At 29.5% G+C, this 18,789-nt stretch overlaps 1 protein-coding gene across 4 annotated transcripts in view; it reads right to left on the bottom strand.

Moving 5' to 3' along the window:
* Window positions 1–13,693, bottom strand: part of LOC111615654 (choline transporter-like protein 2) — a 73,382-nt gene extending 59,689 nt beyond the window's left edge. For 2 of the 4 annotated variants that reach the window (XM_023357081.1, XM_023357084.1), the window contains exon 1: window positions 9,617–9,837. In XM_023357081.1, the coding sequence (XP_023212849.1) occupies window positions 9,617–9,644 (28 nt within the window). In that variant the 5' untranslated portion in view covers window positions 9,645–9,837. Of the gene's footprint in view, window positions 1–3,242; window positions 3,390–9,616; window positions 9,838–13,488 lie in introns of those variants that run through there. The other 2 variants (XM_023357083.1, XM_023357082.1) reach the window with 2 other exon arrangements.
* Between the last annotated feature and the right edge of the window lie 5,096 nt (window positions 13,694–18,789).

Genomic DNA, 18,789 nt, shown 5'->3' with positions numbered 1-18,789 from the left:
CATAACAAAATTATCATGCGTGAGAGATGCTGACCGTGTCCTTAGAGTTAATGCCCATGTTATGTAATCCCACTTTATATATTTCAAGGGTCTCCACGTTTCTGAGCTGATCAGTACGGTGTGATAGCCTGTTCAGACGGGCATTTTGTAGATCAACCATCATTCCACATTTGGTGACAACAGTTGAAAGGGTGGTGGTATGTTTATTATCATCAATGTCATATTTGTCCTCCCGAAGGCATTTGTGAAGGGAATGTTTGGTAATGTAATGTTCTATTTTTTAATATTAACATTGCTGTTATAAAGTTTGAATCACATTCATTCGGTTTCTTGTTCCATTTTGCACTTATTTGAATTCCTCATAACTGTAGCTTGAGGAAGACTCTGATAGGATCGAAAATGTTCACTGTTTTGTAAGCACGTATTTGTGAAATCCGCGATTTTACGCTGATGTCAGAAAAATCTTTGTAAACAACTCCGATGGGAAAAACCCACTCTTGGTGAGAAGTATATCGGAGATCACCGATTGTTTTCACATTAAGGTGGGAAAGTTGACAGTTAGTTGATCGGAATGCACCGTAAGTGTCAACAGAAGTCGATCACGTGACTCATTTCCCACGAATAACGTATAAAAGCTCGAGTCCCCGAAAGCTCCGGGCGATCCCTCGGAAGTTATACTTGGTAGATGTGCCATATTTGTCTCCATACGCCGGACCGAAAGGACATACGACCAACCACAGCCATTTGAACTTCCATCGCCATTAATGAACATATTCAACGAATGCATATTAGACATATCCGCATAGAGGTATTTGTACTTTTTAGAGCTTTGTGAACTCTCTCTCAGACTAGAGGTAAAGCTATTAGAGCATCCCTTTTGTATAGTGAACTTATTTAATCGCATTTAACCTATGTATCCTAGCTTAGTTATATAAATAAATGCTTGTTTAGTTTTTAAACCTGTCTCCTGTCTCTGAAGGACACCTGCCGACTTACCAACACACTCCCCACTCAAATTTTTACCCTCCTAGCCATCCGACAAGCCGAGAACGGGTTTTACCAACCTGCTGCAGAGTAAGTGGTCATTTGGGATGAGCCCAGTGGCCCACTGCTAACCTCACATATTACTGGAGTTTCAGAAGGTTTTTATGTGTGATGAATTAAATTTTTTTTCCATTTTATTCTACGTTTTTACATCTCATTTTATTAACTTTACATAATTTTTAAGCTTGCATATTAAATTATAAACAAACTAGAAAGACAAGATTTGAATGTGAGAATCAATAGATAAATGCCAAATTTTAAAATCTAATTTGTAAGCATTGAAAAGACACACAGGATTCTCCTTAATATCCTTTTAAAGTACAATGTGACGTCAAGATGTCACTAATAACATAATATGCAAATGCAAGATATGAAGAGATATGATGAATTTCCCATATACTAAGACCCCAGGTGTGTCGCCTGGTAAAGTGCCCCCTGTCTACATGGCTATATCCTGATGGCAAGATAGAAGACCAATAGCAGTCAAAGTTAACACTATTTTACAAGAGGAACAGGATGAATAGATGAGTTTACTGAATAGGGAGCAATGTCAATACAGACATTCTACCTGTAGTGTGCATCTCTTCATATGTGTTGAACTCTAGGTTAGATCAGTCTCTGTGGCACCCTGTGCACAACAACATTATACATGTTAATGGTACTATTATAGAAATTACATCTTAACTTTGGCAATTATTTTGGAGTTATGCCACAAGTTTACTACATAATCATGTTTTGTTTCAGATAATACTAAATAATTTTAAAAATAAAACCATATGATTTTTTCATTTATTTGCTAATATTTATTTACTAGTAAATATAAGTCTAATATTTATAATTACTACTAAATATTAGACTTATACATCCAATATTTCAAAATAAAATCAATATATAATTTATGCATATTTATAGTTTTAAAAAAACTGTATTTAAATATATTTCGTTATATACTAGTTTTATGTTTCATTACACAAAAAATAATCATTTTGCAATAAATTAATACAAAATTTCATGGAATTACTCATTTATACCATATCCCACATTTACAAAACACAGGATATATTAGAAAGACAAATCTGATTCAACAATTCTAAGTGTAAATAACTAATATTTTAATCTGGAAAAATTTCTCAAACACAATTTCATACATTCACTTACTAAAAACTATGTATATAAAATTTCAAATTTTTAGTAGTAGTTTCTTTCTCTTATCTACCAATAAAAAATAATCTATATAATACACAATATATTTAATTAATGTTTGACTTTGCAAGTGGTCATTACGAGATGATGCACGTAACCTTCAATATGCCACTTCAAATTAATATATTAAAAAAAGTGACAAAATGCCTTTAACCAAGATAATTAATCAAAATAAAACTAATACTTATTAAAAAGTTTTAATACAAACAAAATCTATGCAAATTATCCCAAGACTCAATTGAATTGATGACTTTTAATATAAAAATCTTTAATTTACAAAATTATAAATTAGCAGAGTTTTTATGGAATTTGTAACCACACTTATTTTATAACTTTTTATTTCCATCGTCTGCAATAAAAATTAATATTACAACTAAAAAATCTTATCTTGCTAAAATAAATTTCAGGTTTTGTAAAATTATAATCCCTCTTCAGTTAGAATTCTTTTTTGAGAGTTTTAAAGTGCAGAAAAGAACCCTGACAACAGTTTTACAGTATTAACGAAAAAACAATTCTCTAATTTACATTGCTTTTAAATCGTAACTGTTACATAAGTTTCTTATCAGTTATGTACTGATAACATAATAAAAAAAATTTTTTTTACAGTCTTATTTTATTCATTTAGTCTTTTGGCTTTTTGAGGTCCATATTTATGACTCAATTGAATTCTGTCTTATCTTCCTGAGAGTTTAAACTTTTTTCCATAAAAAACTTGAATTTTTAACATTAGAAAAAAAATATATAAATTAACCTTAGTATTTTGTCCAATCTGTTAGCTGGTAAAAAAAATTGTCACTTCGATTAAAACAACTACATTCTTTTTCTTTTTATAGCAAAATGTTTTGAATGAATCCTACTTTATATAGGTCACAGAATACAGAACAATTAGAATTAAATTTATAAATACTTTATTGATGCTATTTTTTAAAAAATTCATATAAGTAAATTTAGCAATTATAACAAAATTATTTATCACAGGTCTTATAATTACTCACCAGTTTTAACCTTCCCCATAATCTATGCTCATAATAAACTAATACTACTGAAACAGCAACATATCCTGTTGTGCTATTACATCAAAATCAAATATAATTCTGAAAGCCAGGAAAGATAAACATTCTTAATCAATGGAATCATCATGACACATACAACCAATGACATCAACTTTATATATACATAATATAATCATAAGGACATATCTCTTTATTTATTTAATTAACAGATAATAAATTGAAAGTACAAAATATAAAACATTTTTATAAATTATAAAATTAAAAAAAATGTAATTTAATACATATTTTTGCACACTGTAATTTAATATTTTCTGGATATTGTAATTTCTTGTATAAATTATAACTGAACAGTTTAAATGCACAAAAACTCAAAACAATTAACAATACTACAAATCATTAGTAAATATAAGTTATTAGAATCATGCACAAGAATAAATTAATTTAACTAAAAGCTGCTAAAAACTTTGTTTTTTGACAAAAGTATTAATCAGTGAAACTGCTTTAATAAAATTATATTTTGTTGAAATTTATTTTCGAAACTCCTCTGTAACTACTCTCAATAGATTGCTAAGATTTATAAACCTGGACAAGTCAAAAAGACAAGATGGATGGGTGATGAGACTTCACATCTGTAGAGAAAACGGGAACAAAATAGTCTATCATTTCAATTTTGTCTTTTTGACTTTGAACCCCACTTTGTCTGTAGTTCATTATCATAATATTAACATCTCCAATTTGTCTTTCTTGACTCATTATTACCTCTGCTTTTTGACAAAGGGGAGATGATAGACTATTTTGCTCCCATTTCTCCAAACGTATGCAGTCTCATCACCACATCCACATAGTTTTTTTGTCTTTGCAATGATTCATAAACCTGGACATCCATCAAAACTAATTGTTGCAATTTAGAAAGCAATTTTCAAATTATTTTTTTGCAAATATCTAATAAAATTTTACTTAATTGCTTTAAAAGTTCGATGAATTTGTTTTGTTAAACAGCTAAATAATTTAATTAATAAAATAATAATTGTTATAATGAAGGGGAAAAAAACAAACATAGAAGTACTATACTCTAGTTCCTGCATATAACAAAAATATTTTATTTACAATTTCCACATCTGCAATAGTCAATTACAGAGTCATTTACAATAACATCTTCGCTCTAACAAGGATGTACAGTGGTACCTCAGGATACGAACGCCCCAGCATACGAAATTTTCAGGATACGACGTGAAATTCGAACATATTTTTGCTCCACGATACGAACAAAAACTCACCATACGACGTTACATTAATTCGCATTTTTCATTTGTTTTCCTTACTACAGTTATTTTTTTAAATGTATTACTTGGCTTTAATTTGAGTATGTTTTTCGCGTTGGAACAAATTATTTGGTTTAACATGTAATCGTATGGGAAAAGATGATCCACCTTACGACATTTTCATGATACGATCTCAGTTTCGGAACGGATTAATTTCGTATCCTGAGGTACCACTGTATTGTAATTAATGTTTAATAATTGTTTAAAAATATTTATTCAAGAAAACAACTACTTGTAAACATTTCAAAAATCCTCATCATAAATCTATGTATTATAAAGCATAGATTCAAACACGAATTAACAAATTTACTTTAAATGTACATTTGCTCCAAAATCCAACCACACAGTTTAACATTTTTGTTAAGGCAATGCAAAGAAGTTGAAATATCTGCATTTTGATTTATTTCAGAAATTATTAAACAGATTTTAAATAACTTAAAGATTAATTGCCAAACTTCAAAATATACTTGGACTGAATTAGTGTTTAGATATTTGATCATCAATATTTACTTGTTAAATATTAGCTTTTTTCTGATAATTAATGTACTGTGAAACCCAAATTTAGCATTAAAAAATTTTACCTGAATTTAATAATGTAGGAGTCAAATTCTAATTTATTTATTTTCAATTATAAATAGTATATTATGTCATCCAATACAAATCAAATTTAAAACCATTTATTACCACCATTCTTCTGCAGATGCAAACATTTTAATTCACAATACTAAATTATACAAAAAACATACTATAATTATAATCACAATGGAATATAAAGTTTTATACATTAAATTTTTATCAAAATTAAATGTTATATACAGGGCCAGCTCAAACATCGATGTGTTTGGGCCTCAGACTGTAGCCCTGCATTCAGAGGCGGCAACACACTTTCAAATTTCTAAGAAACTGATGATGAAATTATTTCTTGTAAACATTATGGGGCCTGCTAATAACTTTTTCCTGAGGCCCTGCAAAACCTCTAGTCAGTCCTGCTTATATAGAGAATAAAACAAAATGTGTATATATGTATATGGCATTAAAAGACTTACACAATATAACTGGATATAATCATTTGAATAGAACTATAGTACAGTATTTCCCCAGAATAAGAATGGAGCCAAATGCTAGATCTTAAATGCATGTCACTGTTACAATAGCTAAAAAGTTCAAGTTGTTTCATATGACACATCACATTTTGTTTTGTTTGTAATCTCATATTTCTGAGAAAATGTCCAAAACTTCAAACAGATTATAACAGTTTAAACAAATAATTTTGTGTTCAACTTTGTAATGAACACTTTACTATTTTCCTTCATGTATGTAGACCACGGGTTCCCAACCTGTGGGTCGCAACAGGCTTTCTGTAGGGTCGCCAACTTATACAGTTAACTAAAAAAAATGTTCACTATAATGCAATTTTTATTTTTAATGGTGTCTTGAAGTTTGAATAATTTGATATACAGTCGATCCCCCTATAACACGGGTTCCTATAGTTCGGATTCCTATATGACGGCGAAAAAATTGTGATGGTGTCCGTACAAACATGGTAAAAAAACTCCTATAATTCGGTAAAACATCATCGGGCAGCCAAACTACTTTCCGCTGTCCAGCGCCACGCTACGGAGAGTTTAGGCGAGTAACTTGAGTTTACTATTGTCTGTACAGTATGTAAATTAGGTACCATAAGTCTAATACAACACTAATTTTATACATTTCTTGTGAAAGAAACATTTCTTATTCAACGGCCATAAAAACTAATTTCGTTGTCTTTTTTAATTACCTTATTAAAAATATCTTTTTCAATAGTATCGGGGTCGCGGGTCACTTGGCTTTTATAAAAAGGGATCGCCACCCGAAAAAGGTTGGAAACCGTTGATGTAGACTAATGAACATTTGTTTTTTGGAATGAAAATAATGCAAGAGGTACAAGAAAGCATAAGCACTTTTGCTTTTTTTTTGTAATTTTTATTAGAAACTTCTTCAAATAAATAATTTAAACAAAAATTTATAGAATTGAAACAGAGTACAAATATTAAAAATATTTATAGTTTAAATACAATTATTGGCCAATATAAAATTACATTTAGAAATTCTCAGAAAGAATTTAAAAATAAAATATAAAAAAAGAAAACTTGTTTCTTCTACTGTAGTGTTTTGTTCTTCCAATTCTAACTGGCATTATCTGTTTATCTGTATGNTCGGATTTAATCGCCGACCGTCAGTGTATCGATTTTCATTACAGTGACGATTAATTCGTTTAAAAATGTTAAATTTTGTAATTTAAAACACGTAAAAAGCATATTAAATTAAAATAATACAAGCTTTTTACTAAATTGGGCTATTTTAAGTTGTTTTTAACAACTTTTATTCTATTCGTTATTATATTTTCTTTTGTTACCGTAACTTGCTTCATCCATAAGCAAGAAGCTAAATAAGCTGTATCTTAGGGCTTCGCTTTACGAGTCTACATCTAGGGCCCCACATTTTTTATAGGTAGTGTTATTTGATGCAGGGAAAGGGCATGTTATATGTTATAACTTAGAGTCACGAGTCTAAGAAATAAGTCTAGCCCTGGATAACTATATATATATAAATTCTTCAAGAGGATCTTTAAATGGCACCATGATGAATTTAGCCATTTCGAGAGACATTTTTGCTCCAAAATTTTTTAAATTATTCCATAATTTATAATGAAATCTTTGTACATGTTTATATAAATGTTAATATAAATGTTTTTAATATTTGTACTCTGTTTCAATTCTATAAATTTTTTTGTATATATGAAAGTGTGTATTTTTATATATATATATATACACACGTTCATTTTCTACATCAAAAAACAAACAAGTATATATTGACTTCTACAAATATTTACATACATTTATTTAGATCTGATTGTGAAAATAAAACTATAAATACACAAAAACAAGACTACGAAATAAAATCATCCAATTAAATTTCATTTGTTCCATTTAAATTTATTTGCATTTGTACATAAATAACTAACCAAATTGAGATTTTTTATTGTTCAGTTCATAAACTCAAATGGTATAAAGTTTTTTTTATATCATTTACTTTAATTTGAAAAATTTACTTCAAAATTTGACTAAAATTTATCTAAAAAGTTTTTGATTATCAAAATAACTTTTAATTGGTTTAAAATATATTTGTAGATATATTGTTCAAGGAATGGCTTTTATACCTTTAATTATTTTGAAATTGGATTTATTTTAAAACATTAATTTCATAGAAATGAATTTAACTAAGTTTTTATAAGAACTTAACAAACATCAGTTCATATAAATAATATAACAAAGATAAAACTTAGATTTGTATAGATATATATATTTAGAGACTATTTGTATGAACAATATGAATCCTTTAATGTAAGAAATAAGATAAAAAGCTTTTGCAGTTATGGGTGAGGTTGCCGATAAGAATTATGGATCTCCTGACATTTGGATTTCCTAGCTTCACTATGAATCATTTGAAATCAGGAACCCTTTGTCCTCCCTCTCTAATGAGGAGCCAGAGGGCTATAAATGGCCTTGGTTGTGAAAATAAAATTGAATCATCATGGCTCCTTAAAATGAAAGCTTTACAATTAAAAATACTTAGATTTTAATTTAATTTTCTATATAATAAAGACAGTACCATTGAAGAATTATACAAATTAAAAAAAAATCATTATAAATATCTTTGATTTGTAAAATGTATTTTAAAATGAAAAGTTATTAATTATTAAGATCATTATCAAGTCAAAAAAACTTTCAGCTCTCAACAATAATAATAATTCTTGTTGAGAGTTGAAAGTTTAATTTAAATAATTTAAATCTAAATTAAAAAGTCAAACTATTTACAAAATTCTAAGAAAAAAATTCTCTAAATTTAATTTGATATTTATTAATTAAAGAATGATTAAAGAATTTTTAAAAAAATATCTAATTAATAAACAAACTATTATATTCTTAGGCCAATTCATTATTGGCATTGATATAGGCTATATTATTTAGCATAATACAAGATTAGTATATGTAAAATATAGTGATTTATGTAATATCCTTATTGAAACATATATTTTTTGAAAAATATTTATATTTTAGGTTACTTTAAATATAAAATCAAGGTTAGGTATATAATACATTAAAACAGAATACATAAATCTGATGTAAACAGAAAAAAAAAATTAATATTTTTTAGTTTCTTCAGTTGATTGTCTATTCCAATTAAGTCTGATAAAAATCAATACAAATCCTTTACTCTTTAACCTCACTCAGACTTTTAGGTTCTGACAAATAAAATTTAATTATAACATACTTCTTGTCATGTGCTATAATAGTACTTGTAGAACCAGATATTAATCAGAAATATTTTTAGCATATTTATGGGTCCTTATTACGGTATATTGAAGTACTTATAAAAATGCTAATTTATTAAAAACATAAGAATCAGCAGGTCTAGGCTTGTCACATATGCAGCCCACTTTTCTCCTTAAAACATATGATCTCATTTATCAAAAGAAAAAATTAATACCAGTTTAATGTTTTTACATAGGAACAAAATACCTGGGTTTCCTCAGTGTCTGGGGCCAAGTATTGCTGATATATAAATCAGTAACAAAGAGAATCAGTGAATTTGCTTTCTTCTTTATTCAGATATTGATTCATTCAATGCAACCGATCCAAATTAACTTATCTTTTTATATAAGCAAACTATTTGGAGAAAAGTAATTCAATATAGAAAATGTCAGAAACATGAAACATGTCACCATTTAAAATGAAACCATTCACACAAAAATACTGATTCTCCGGTAGAAGTCACTTATCTAAAAGTAACTTCTACTAATTCCCTTACACACCAACCTGTTGATTACTTGGAAACACTGACATTTTATCATCAGGAAAGCGGATGTTAATTAAATTTCACAATTTGATCACTCTTCGACGCAGAAATAAAATTATCTCACGAAACCATCTCAAAATTACAAATAACGAAGCCATCAATAAACTATAGTAGGATAACAAAAGCAACTCTTACCATACTTTCCTTCTTCTGGAGAACTCATAATACCTTATAACACGATTATTAAACGAAAACACTTTATTAAACATTAATTTAACATGATTCTGACGTTATTTGTAAGTAACAACGACACATATCAACTATAAATAACTACGATAACAAGAAGAGACACTCCTATGGAGTTGAAAGCACGTCTCTCTCCTATCTGACCACGTGATCTTCTAAGTAAATAACGCTTTCTCCCGCTGTTATTGAATATTTTCTGGCACAGCGCCATCTGCTAAGTTGCGACGGGAAAAAATATCGATTTTATACTTTTATTTTATTTGTTTTTTTATTTTTAAATAATCCATTTTGTTTTGTATATTTTTATTTATTATTAAAATGTTTTTATTATTAATATTTTTCTATTTAGATATTAAAATTATCGTTAATAATTTTTTCTCGGATTTAATCGCCGACCGTCAGTGTATCGATTTTCATTACAGTGACGATTAATTCGTTTAAAAATGTTAAATTTTGTAATTTAAAACACGTAAAAAGCATATTAAATTAAAATAATACAAGCTTTTTACTAAATTGGGCTATTTTAAGTTGTTTTTAACAACTTTTATTCTATTCGTTATTATATTTTCTTTTGTTACCGTAACTTGCTTCATCCATAAGCAAGAAGCTAAATAAGCTGTATCTTAGGGCTTCGCTTTACGAGTCTACATCTAGGGCCCCACATTTTTTATAGGTAGTGTTATTTGATGCAGGGAAAGGGCATGTTATATGTTATAACTTAGAGTCACGAGTCTAAGAAATAAGTCTAGCCCTGGATAACTATATATATATAAATTCTTCAAGAGGATCTTTAAATGGCACCATGATGAATTTAGCCATTTCGAGAGACATTTTTGCTCCAAAATTTTTTAAATTATTCCATAATTTATAATGAAATCTTTGTACATGTTTATATAAATGTTAATTATATAATTTTAAAGCGTATAAATATCGAACAATACTCGATCAAACCATAAATTTTGAATTTGTGATTTTCAAAGCGTCTATATTTGCATGTTGCAATGAATGATTAAAGTCATTTCCATATCAAAATGTCGAATTTTACGTGATTCATCAACAAGTACTTCACTACTCGTACTTGTTTTCATTGATTTTCCGATCGATTTCTCTCTAGCAAAGCGCTAACTCTTCAACCGCTAGAACTTTTTATAAACAGTTTTATAGCTTAAATAACAAAAACTAACATAATTTTTTAATTAATAGATATTTTATAGACAAAAATAAAAAGATAAACCGAAAAAAAACATAGAATGCGAGAGAAGAAAAGCAATTTACAAAGCATTGTTTGCTGCTCGCCCAAATTGACAAACTGGCTCCAAGTTGTCGCGACCGCGCCAATATAGCCTGAAAATTGCTCTACATAACGAAATTACATCGCTGTACGTTAAATGTAATCAAATATAAAGTTTAGCAGCATTAATTCTTTCAAATAGTTAAATATATATATAAAAACTATGTCGTCATACATCAAGATTTTTAAAGACAGAAGTGTGGAGTTGCAATGACACCGCCCATCGATCTTTGCATTGTATCGATCATATAATTGTGATATTATCGATAACAGTTGTAAAATATAGACTTATATGAATGAAAACTTAACGACAGCTGACTGCAATGTGAATACAGTAGCTACTTTTATGGTTCACCCCACATCGATCCATAAAGAAATTTTTAGAAAAATCTGCTTTTTGTCCTTTCGTTATTTATTGGCTGGAGTGATGCCAGGAAGAAATGAGGATATATAAATGTTATAAACGTGAATATAATTGGTTTCGATCCGAAATTGTTACCAAAAATTGCTGACGAATCGTCATTAAGATGTTCGCATTTGCATACGAAAGTTCACATTAAAATAAGAAAAAATTGAATTTAATTTTTAATTCAAGTTCTATATTTAATTCAGCTATAAAAATTTTTGATAAGGGAATTTGGTTAATTCAATTAATTTTATGTAAAATTGGATTAACAAAGTAATGATTTTATGCGTAATTTAATCTTAATATATAAAATTTAATCATTTATATTTTATTTCGCGTATATAATTCGTTAGGAAAGTAGTATGATAGAGTAGGATGGTAAAAGAATGGATGATAAGAAAAAGGATATTAAAACACGAAAACTAGGACAACAGAAACTAGATGACAAGAGGGAAAATAAAATTAATTAAAATAAATATTTAAGGGGCTGTCCAAAAATGACTTCCATACTGGAAGGAGAGGGGAGGTGTTGAGCTTTAGTACACGTCCGTTTATTTCATTAAATTCTATATAATTTATTCACTTTATTTTTCATAAAGTGATGGATGAAGATTTTAAGAGGGGGTCAAGTTTTGTTGGACATCCGAAAAGGGGATGGGTTACGAACAAACTGGGACAAGAGGGGAAGACGGAGTAAAACTTTCAACAAAAAATGCGGACGTAATTTATGGACAGCCCCTTACCCCTTAATAATATTTTGTAAATATGAAATATATTCATGAATTTTTACAGAATTAGATTTTTTACGATTAAAAAAGTTCAGAATATGCTTTATAAAGTATAAAATTATATTAAATTATAAAATAACGTTTTGTACAAAATGGAGAATGATGTCGTTATAATTAATAATTATTCAATTAAAATTTAGGATGTTTACCCATTAAGTATTGAAAATAAGCAAAATTTTTCACAAAGATTAAATTACGTAATTGTTTGAGTCATTCTTCTAGATATTTAGATTCACTAATCCCCACCATCCCGAAACCCGGTAAGAATAACCAAAGGTAGACTTTAATCATTGTGTCTATGTGTGTGACTGTGTGTGCATAAATGCACTGCAGGGATGTAACCACGCCCTATTTCAAAAAAACACGTAACCAATAAAAAGTTTTTCCTCCTCATTTATTTTTTAAAATATATTAAAATTATTGTTATTCCAACTTAATATCGTATACCCGTTAACCAATCCAAAACTTCGTTACATCTTTACCGTACTGAAACAGTTTTATAGGTTTACCTAAAGGGGGAAACCACTATTACAGTTTGTATCAAATTTGAAAAATTCATACCGTTAAATAGTATTAAAATAAATATTTTCTAAAAAAATTTTCAGCCAGAAAATATATAAATAAATCCAGAGTAAAAAGGTAACTAATCGAAAACATCTAACGTATTTTTCCCCCTTGTTTTGAATGAATATGCAATTCCTTTTATCAATGTTTAACGCGTTATCATCGTTTAAGGAATGCACTTTTTTGGTTACTTATTTGTGAATTAAAGTGATTTTTAATCAGTTTAACAGAAAAATTATTATAAAATTTTATCACAAAATACATTTATTTTAATCCACTTTTCTGTAATTCTATTTTTGTATTGTCTAAAATTCATGTTTTGTTTTTAAATAATACTGCTTTCCTATCAATCCACTAGCCCAATCACTCGCCTTCCTATTATTTAATTTTCTACAATTTTATTTTTCTACCGTTCCACATTACTATTATTATAATATTTATTATTATTATTAACTGTTTTTATCATCTATTTTTTCTATCATCCTACCTTCTCATCCCCCATTTTTCTATCATCCACTGTATAAAAATGGATGCATTAATCAAAATAAAAATTCTGTCATTTATTTTCAAGACGAATTCCTATCTTCAAATTCCTCTTCAATTCAAATTGCATTAAGCTTTTAATGATAGTAGCAATGTAAAATAGATAAAATATTGTTTAAACTGCATTTTGTTAAAAATTTCGATTTTAAAGTACATTTTCTATCCAGAAGTTTCTTCGAAAGTAAATTATTTTTAAAATTAAAATATTAGTATTAAATTGGACACTTACTGTAAGTCATATCTACTTAAAAATAAATATTTAATTGCTTGAAGGAAGGCTTTTTTATGTTCTTTAATTCCCACTTCACAGGTTCAAACAACAGCAACAAGTATTATGAAGGACAGCTACAACTAATATGATAAACAAAACCTTTCGACCTTCAAAATATTTGGGATCTGACCTGTTTGATGACTGTACAATTGTATTCTAGGTGTATTCGAATTAATTTGCATGTTTATATTTAAATTTATTATTTTATTTTTATTAATAAATTGTTAAAGAATTAATTTCAGGTGTAAGAACTAATGTAATATCTATTATTTCGATACACATAGATAAGTTTTGTGAATTTTTCAGAAAAATTTTAAGGACTTACAAATTATTACAGTCTTAACCAATAAACGACGGCCGATCCTAGCAACTATCCCGGATACTAAACATCCTATTTTCGACCTGTTAACAACGGCCACTGTCTTCAAAAGTATATGCAGGCTATAATGGTGCATTGTACAAAATTGGAGGTAGACGAAATGTATCGTGGAATTTCGTTTACTACCAGATAACTCTCATCGGAAACACCATGTCTTATCTCTTTCCCTTAGAAAAAAAAAGGAAATATCGTGCATTTACAGGGAGGGAAAAAATACAATTGTATTGCTTAATTAATAAAGGGTAATATTGATAAGCTGAAAAATTTGAACATTTATATCGTTACTAATGGCGTGCCGTGACATTTGATAATAGGGAAGCTGCGTAGCTGTAAGAAGCCGACATCCAGGGGCAATCAGTCAATTGCGCGTCAGCGATGGCCTAGGGTCCATTCGTATCGTTTATTCGATAAGCCAGTAAAAACCGTAGACTTCTCTAAATGCATTTTTTATATCATAATTACAGTACATTCCGAATCGCTAGCCACGATATAAGGGCTACAATTAAAAATAAAATAATAAAAACTTATTTGATAAAATAAAATGTCTGGTGGATATACAATTATGCATACCTGGTACAGAATATTCAATTGTATGAATATACTTTTAAAGAAAATTATGATTATAGTTTTGTGATGAAACTTACATATAAATAACAAAATATTCTTTACTTTTTAAATCTTAAAACAATTCACTTAGTTAAAATTGCTCCCTACGAGTGGCTCATGGATGGAATCAGAGACGATCTTGGTAGGTGTGCAGTGCGTGCATGCATGCCAAATTCCGAGGGTGCCGATATTGGTTAATGTCAAATGCCTCTTTTGTCGCATCACTAGTATATCTCAAAGGACGCGACAGGGTTGTTGTAGATTTTAAACATTTCTCACCATAGCTGTAAAAATCTAAATATGTTAAACTTAAAAGTCATTTGTTTTCTAACTAATTCGTTTCAGGACCAGATATCCACGGAAATTTCCAAAATTTACAACTTTTCGGTCATTCTCGTTGAACTGGAAAAATTTCTGTTTTTATTACGTTTAATATTACGAAGAAATCTGTCCCCACTGTACTCGGCTAGAGATTGGTTCGGTTAAGCTTTTAAGTAAAATTCTGGCTCTTTCAGCAGGGTTTTGTTTATGTCCCCAATTCCCTAATCGCTTAATTATTTAACTACTTCTTAAGTAGAAATAAGTCGAAACCGGTTACTTTGTACTCGAATATTTGTAGTCTCGGGAAAAAAGTGGAAAGACAAATTTTTATGACAAACGGATACATAAATCGTAAATTTAAGGAAAATAAATTCTAGAGCTTTTTCTGTACCTCGTGCATCTCTCTCATTCATTAAATTTAGTTGTAAATGATGCTGTCAAAGTAACAGTTAATTTTTTAACATTATACAAGAATTGTACACGTTTTTTTCTACATCCCCTTAAAGATGGGATGTACGAAATCGTAATATCACTGGTTTAACATCGAAATCCGTGAGTAATATAAAATCGGAGAGCGGAATAAATATATCAAATATTTTAATGGATTTTTTAAACTCCTGTCAACTATACAGAACTATCGTAAAAACATACCAGTAAATTCTTATCGGTTGGGTTAAGTTATAAATCTACTCGTTATTCACGTAATCGAAATATCTAGTGGGCAGGCGGCTAACAGCCCAGAACCGGTCCTTGATAGAATTGGAATCTTTATATGTGTGCAGCTTTCACCCAAGGTCGTAGGCTTCCACCGGCTAAACCGGGTGAGGTTGGTGCTCTGTAAAGCGCATGCGCAAATCTGGCTTTTCGTAATCTGAAAATACAGGAGATTCCACTCCGCCACTAATATTCTAATATACAATAGCAATTTTTTTTCCACGTGTAGTATAGAAATTTGTAATAAGATACATAATGCGGTTATAATAAAATATTGTGCGACTATTTTCATATAATTAAAATTAATATATATTTATTTTTTAGAAAATACAAGGAAAGCCGCGCATCCACCGCTTCTAATGACAGCACGCCACTGCGGTAGGGAGTCATCTTAACCGCTCAACCATCCAGTTGTCTCCACTGGTGGAACAAAGGAATTGTGTTGCGCCATCTGTTATGAGATTTTATTAAAAAAATAAAATGTTATTAATTATTATGTTACGGCTAAAGCTCGAAATCCGTTAATGTGCACATTACCTAGCTAATCTGCATATTAACTAGGATGATCCGTTAATTAAAGTTGCTAAAATTGTTCTATTTCTCAAATTACCTAGGTAATGTGCAGAGTATCTAGGTAATTTGCACATTACCTACTAGGCATGGGTAAAGTAAAAATGAGATTTTTGCTGGAACAACAGCAACGTTTCTGTACGCTTAAATTAACATAATGTTATTTATTTAATTTTCAATATCTAAAAAATCAAGTTAATACAATCAAACAATCAACAAATTAGTTGATTGAATCAATCATCAATCAATTNATATGTTAAACTTTATAGTCATTTGTTTTCTAACTAATTCGTTTTAGGACCAAGTGTCCTCAGAAATTTCCAAAATTTACAACTTTTCGGTCACTCTCGTTGAACTGGAAAAATTTCTGTCTTTATTACATTAATAATACGAAGAAATCGGTCTCCACTGTACTCGGCTAGAGATGGTTTGGTTAAGCTTTTGTTTAAGTAAAATTTCGGTTCTTTCATTAAGGTTTTGTTTATGTCCCCAATTCCCTAATCGCTTAATTATTTAACTAATTCTTAAGTAGAAATAAATCGAAAACGGTTACTTTGTACTCGAATATTTATAGTCTCGGGGAAAAAGTGGAAAGACAAATTTTTATGACAAACGGATATATAAATCGTAAATTTAAGGAAAATAAATTCTAGAGCTTATGAAACGAATGAGAGAGTATTCTGTACCTCGATGCACGAGGTACAGAATACTCTCTCATTCGTTAAATTTAGTTGTAAATGATGCTGTCAAAGTAACAGTTAATTTTTTACATTGTACAAGAATTGTACACGGTTTTTCCACACCCCGTTAGAGATGGGATATACGAAATCGTAATATCACTAGTTTAACATTGAAATCCGTAAGTAATATAAAATAGGAGAGCGGAATAAAAATATCAAATATTTTAATGGATTTTTTAAAACTCCTGTCAACTATACAGAACTATCATAAAAACATATCAGTAAATTCTTATCGGTTGGGTTAAGTTATAAATGTACTCGTGATTCACATAATCGGGCGAGGGCGGCTAACAGCCCAGAAGCGGTCCTGAGTAGAATTGGATGCGGTATACGTGTAGCATCCACCCAAGGTCCTAGGCTTCCACCGGCTAAACTGGGTGAGGTTTGTGCTCTGTAAAGCGCATGCGCGAATCTGGCTTTTTGGATGGTGACAATATAGCGCTTCCCTTCCGCCACTAATATTCGAATATAAAATAGCAATTTTTTTCACGTGTAGTATAGAAATTTGTAATAAGATACATAATGCGGTTATAATAAAATATTGTGCGACTATTTTCATATAATTAAAATTAATATGTATTTATTTTTTATAAAATACAAGGGAAGTGGCGCTTCCAACGCTTCTAATGACGGCACGCCACTGATAACCAGAAATATCCTTGTTAATCCGCTAACTAATGGCCGAGTGGATAAAATCACAGGAAAGACTTAACAAACGGGCAGGCCATGTGAAATTTTGTAGGTTTCGTTCGTGTTCAGGGTAGCCGGAGCCGGAGATAAAGTTTACATGTGCTCCAAATAAATACTGTAAATTATTTGTTTAAAAGTTATAAGGTTGGAGCACTTTATTATCCCGCTTCGGACTATAATTTTCAGCACTATCTTTCTACATTTAATTGGCGTGTGAAAAACACACATAAGATGTAGGATGATATCCAAACCGTCGAGAATTTCGAGCACGGAAAATTTTACCTCCATCATTCTCACCTTTTTTGGCCCTGTTCACGTGTCTAGCATCGAGATAAGGCCAGTTTCCCACAGAAAGTCTTCTTGAGATACATTTTAGAAGATGTTATAAGTATTGTATTGTCTTATTTCATTAATACAATCTAATGAGATTTACGGAAATATTCACATCCGCGGAAACACATAACCATATTTAGTAATCCCACATAAAAAATATTAACGTACAGTATTTACGAACTTTTATATTATTACTTTCCCGGTTCTGCTTTATATAACAGGAAAAGTATATCTATCCTTCTGTTAGTCGCATGGGTCTGACAGACCCGACGCGATTTTCAGTCAAAATTTTTTACTATTAAATATTTTTTGAAAAATTTGAAAAAATTAATATTCCTCAAACTTTTTAATTAGATTAACATGCTGTTAAAATTTTTTGCATAGCAACGCTCATTTTTTAGAAAAAAAATGCTTTACGAGTCGCATGGGTATGACAGACCCATGCGACTCACGGAGGGGGTAAAAAAACGTCAATTAATTTGTCGCCGTTGCCGATAGCGAGTGTCGCAATAACTTTATCGCGCTGAAGTTGTCGCGCGGTGTCTATTATACTTTATAATATCGTTATTTATTTATATATTTATATTTTTGTTTTTTTTGTTATAATATTGTTTTCAAAATTAATGTCTAATTAACTTTTAATCATTTTAATTATTATTCTATTTTTATCATATAATTTTTATATATTACTTATGATGATTCTTCGTATATTAGACGATGCAAGTTGGCATTTTTTTACATTTACTAACCAATGGGAAACTTGTGAAAACAGTCTAGCTATAAATTGCCGGGAAATATCTCCCCCCTTTCGGCAATGATCTTGGAAATCAAATGTAAACAATCGCTGTAAATTCGCTTGTTTTATTCGCGTTTTGAGCTATAAATTGTTAATTAAATATTGTTTCA

This window comes from Centruroides sculpturatus, unplaced genomic scaffold (genome assembly GCF_000671375.1).
Source record: "Centruroides sculpturatus isolate CEXI.00-Female unplaced genomic scaffold, Cexi_2.0 scaffold1641, whole genome shotgun sequence".
Classification (NCBI taxonomy): domain Eukaryota; kingdom Metazoa; phylum Arthropoda; class Arachnida; order Scorpiones; family Buthidae; genus Centruroides; species Centruroides sculpturatus.
Note: the sequence above shows the minus strand (reverse complement) of the source record. Positions and strands in the feature narration are given on the sequence as shown.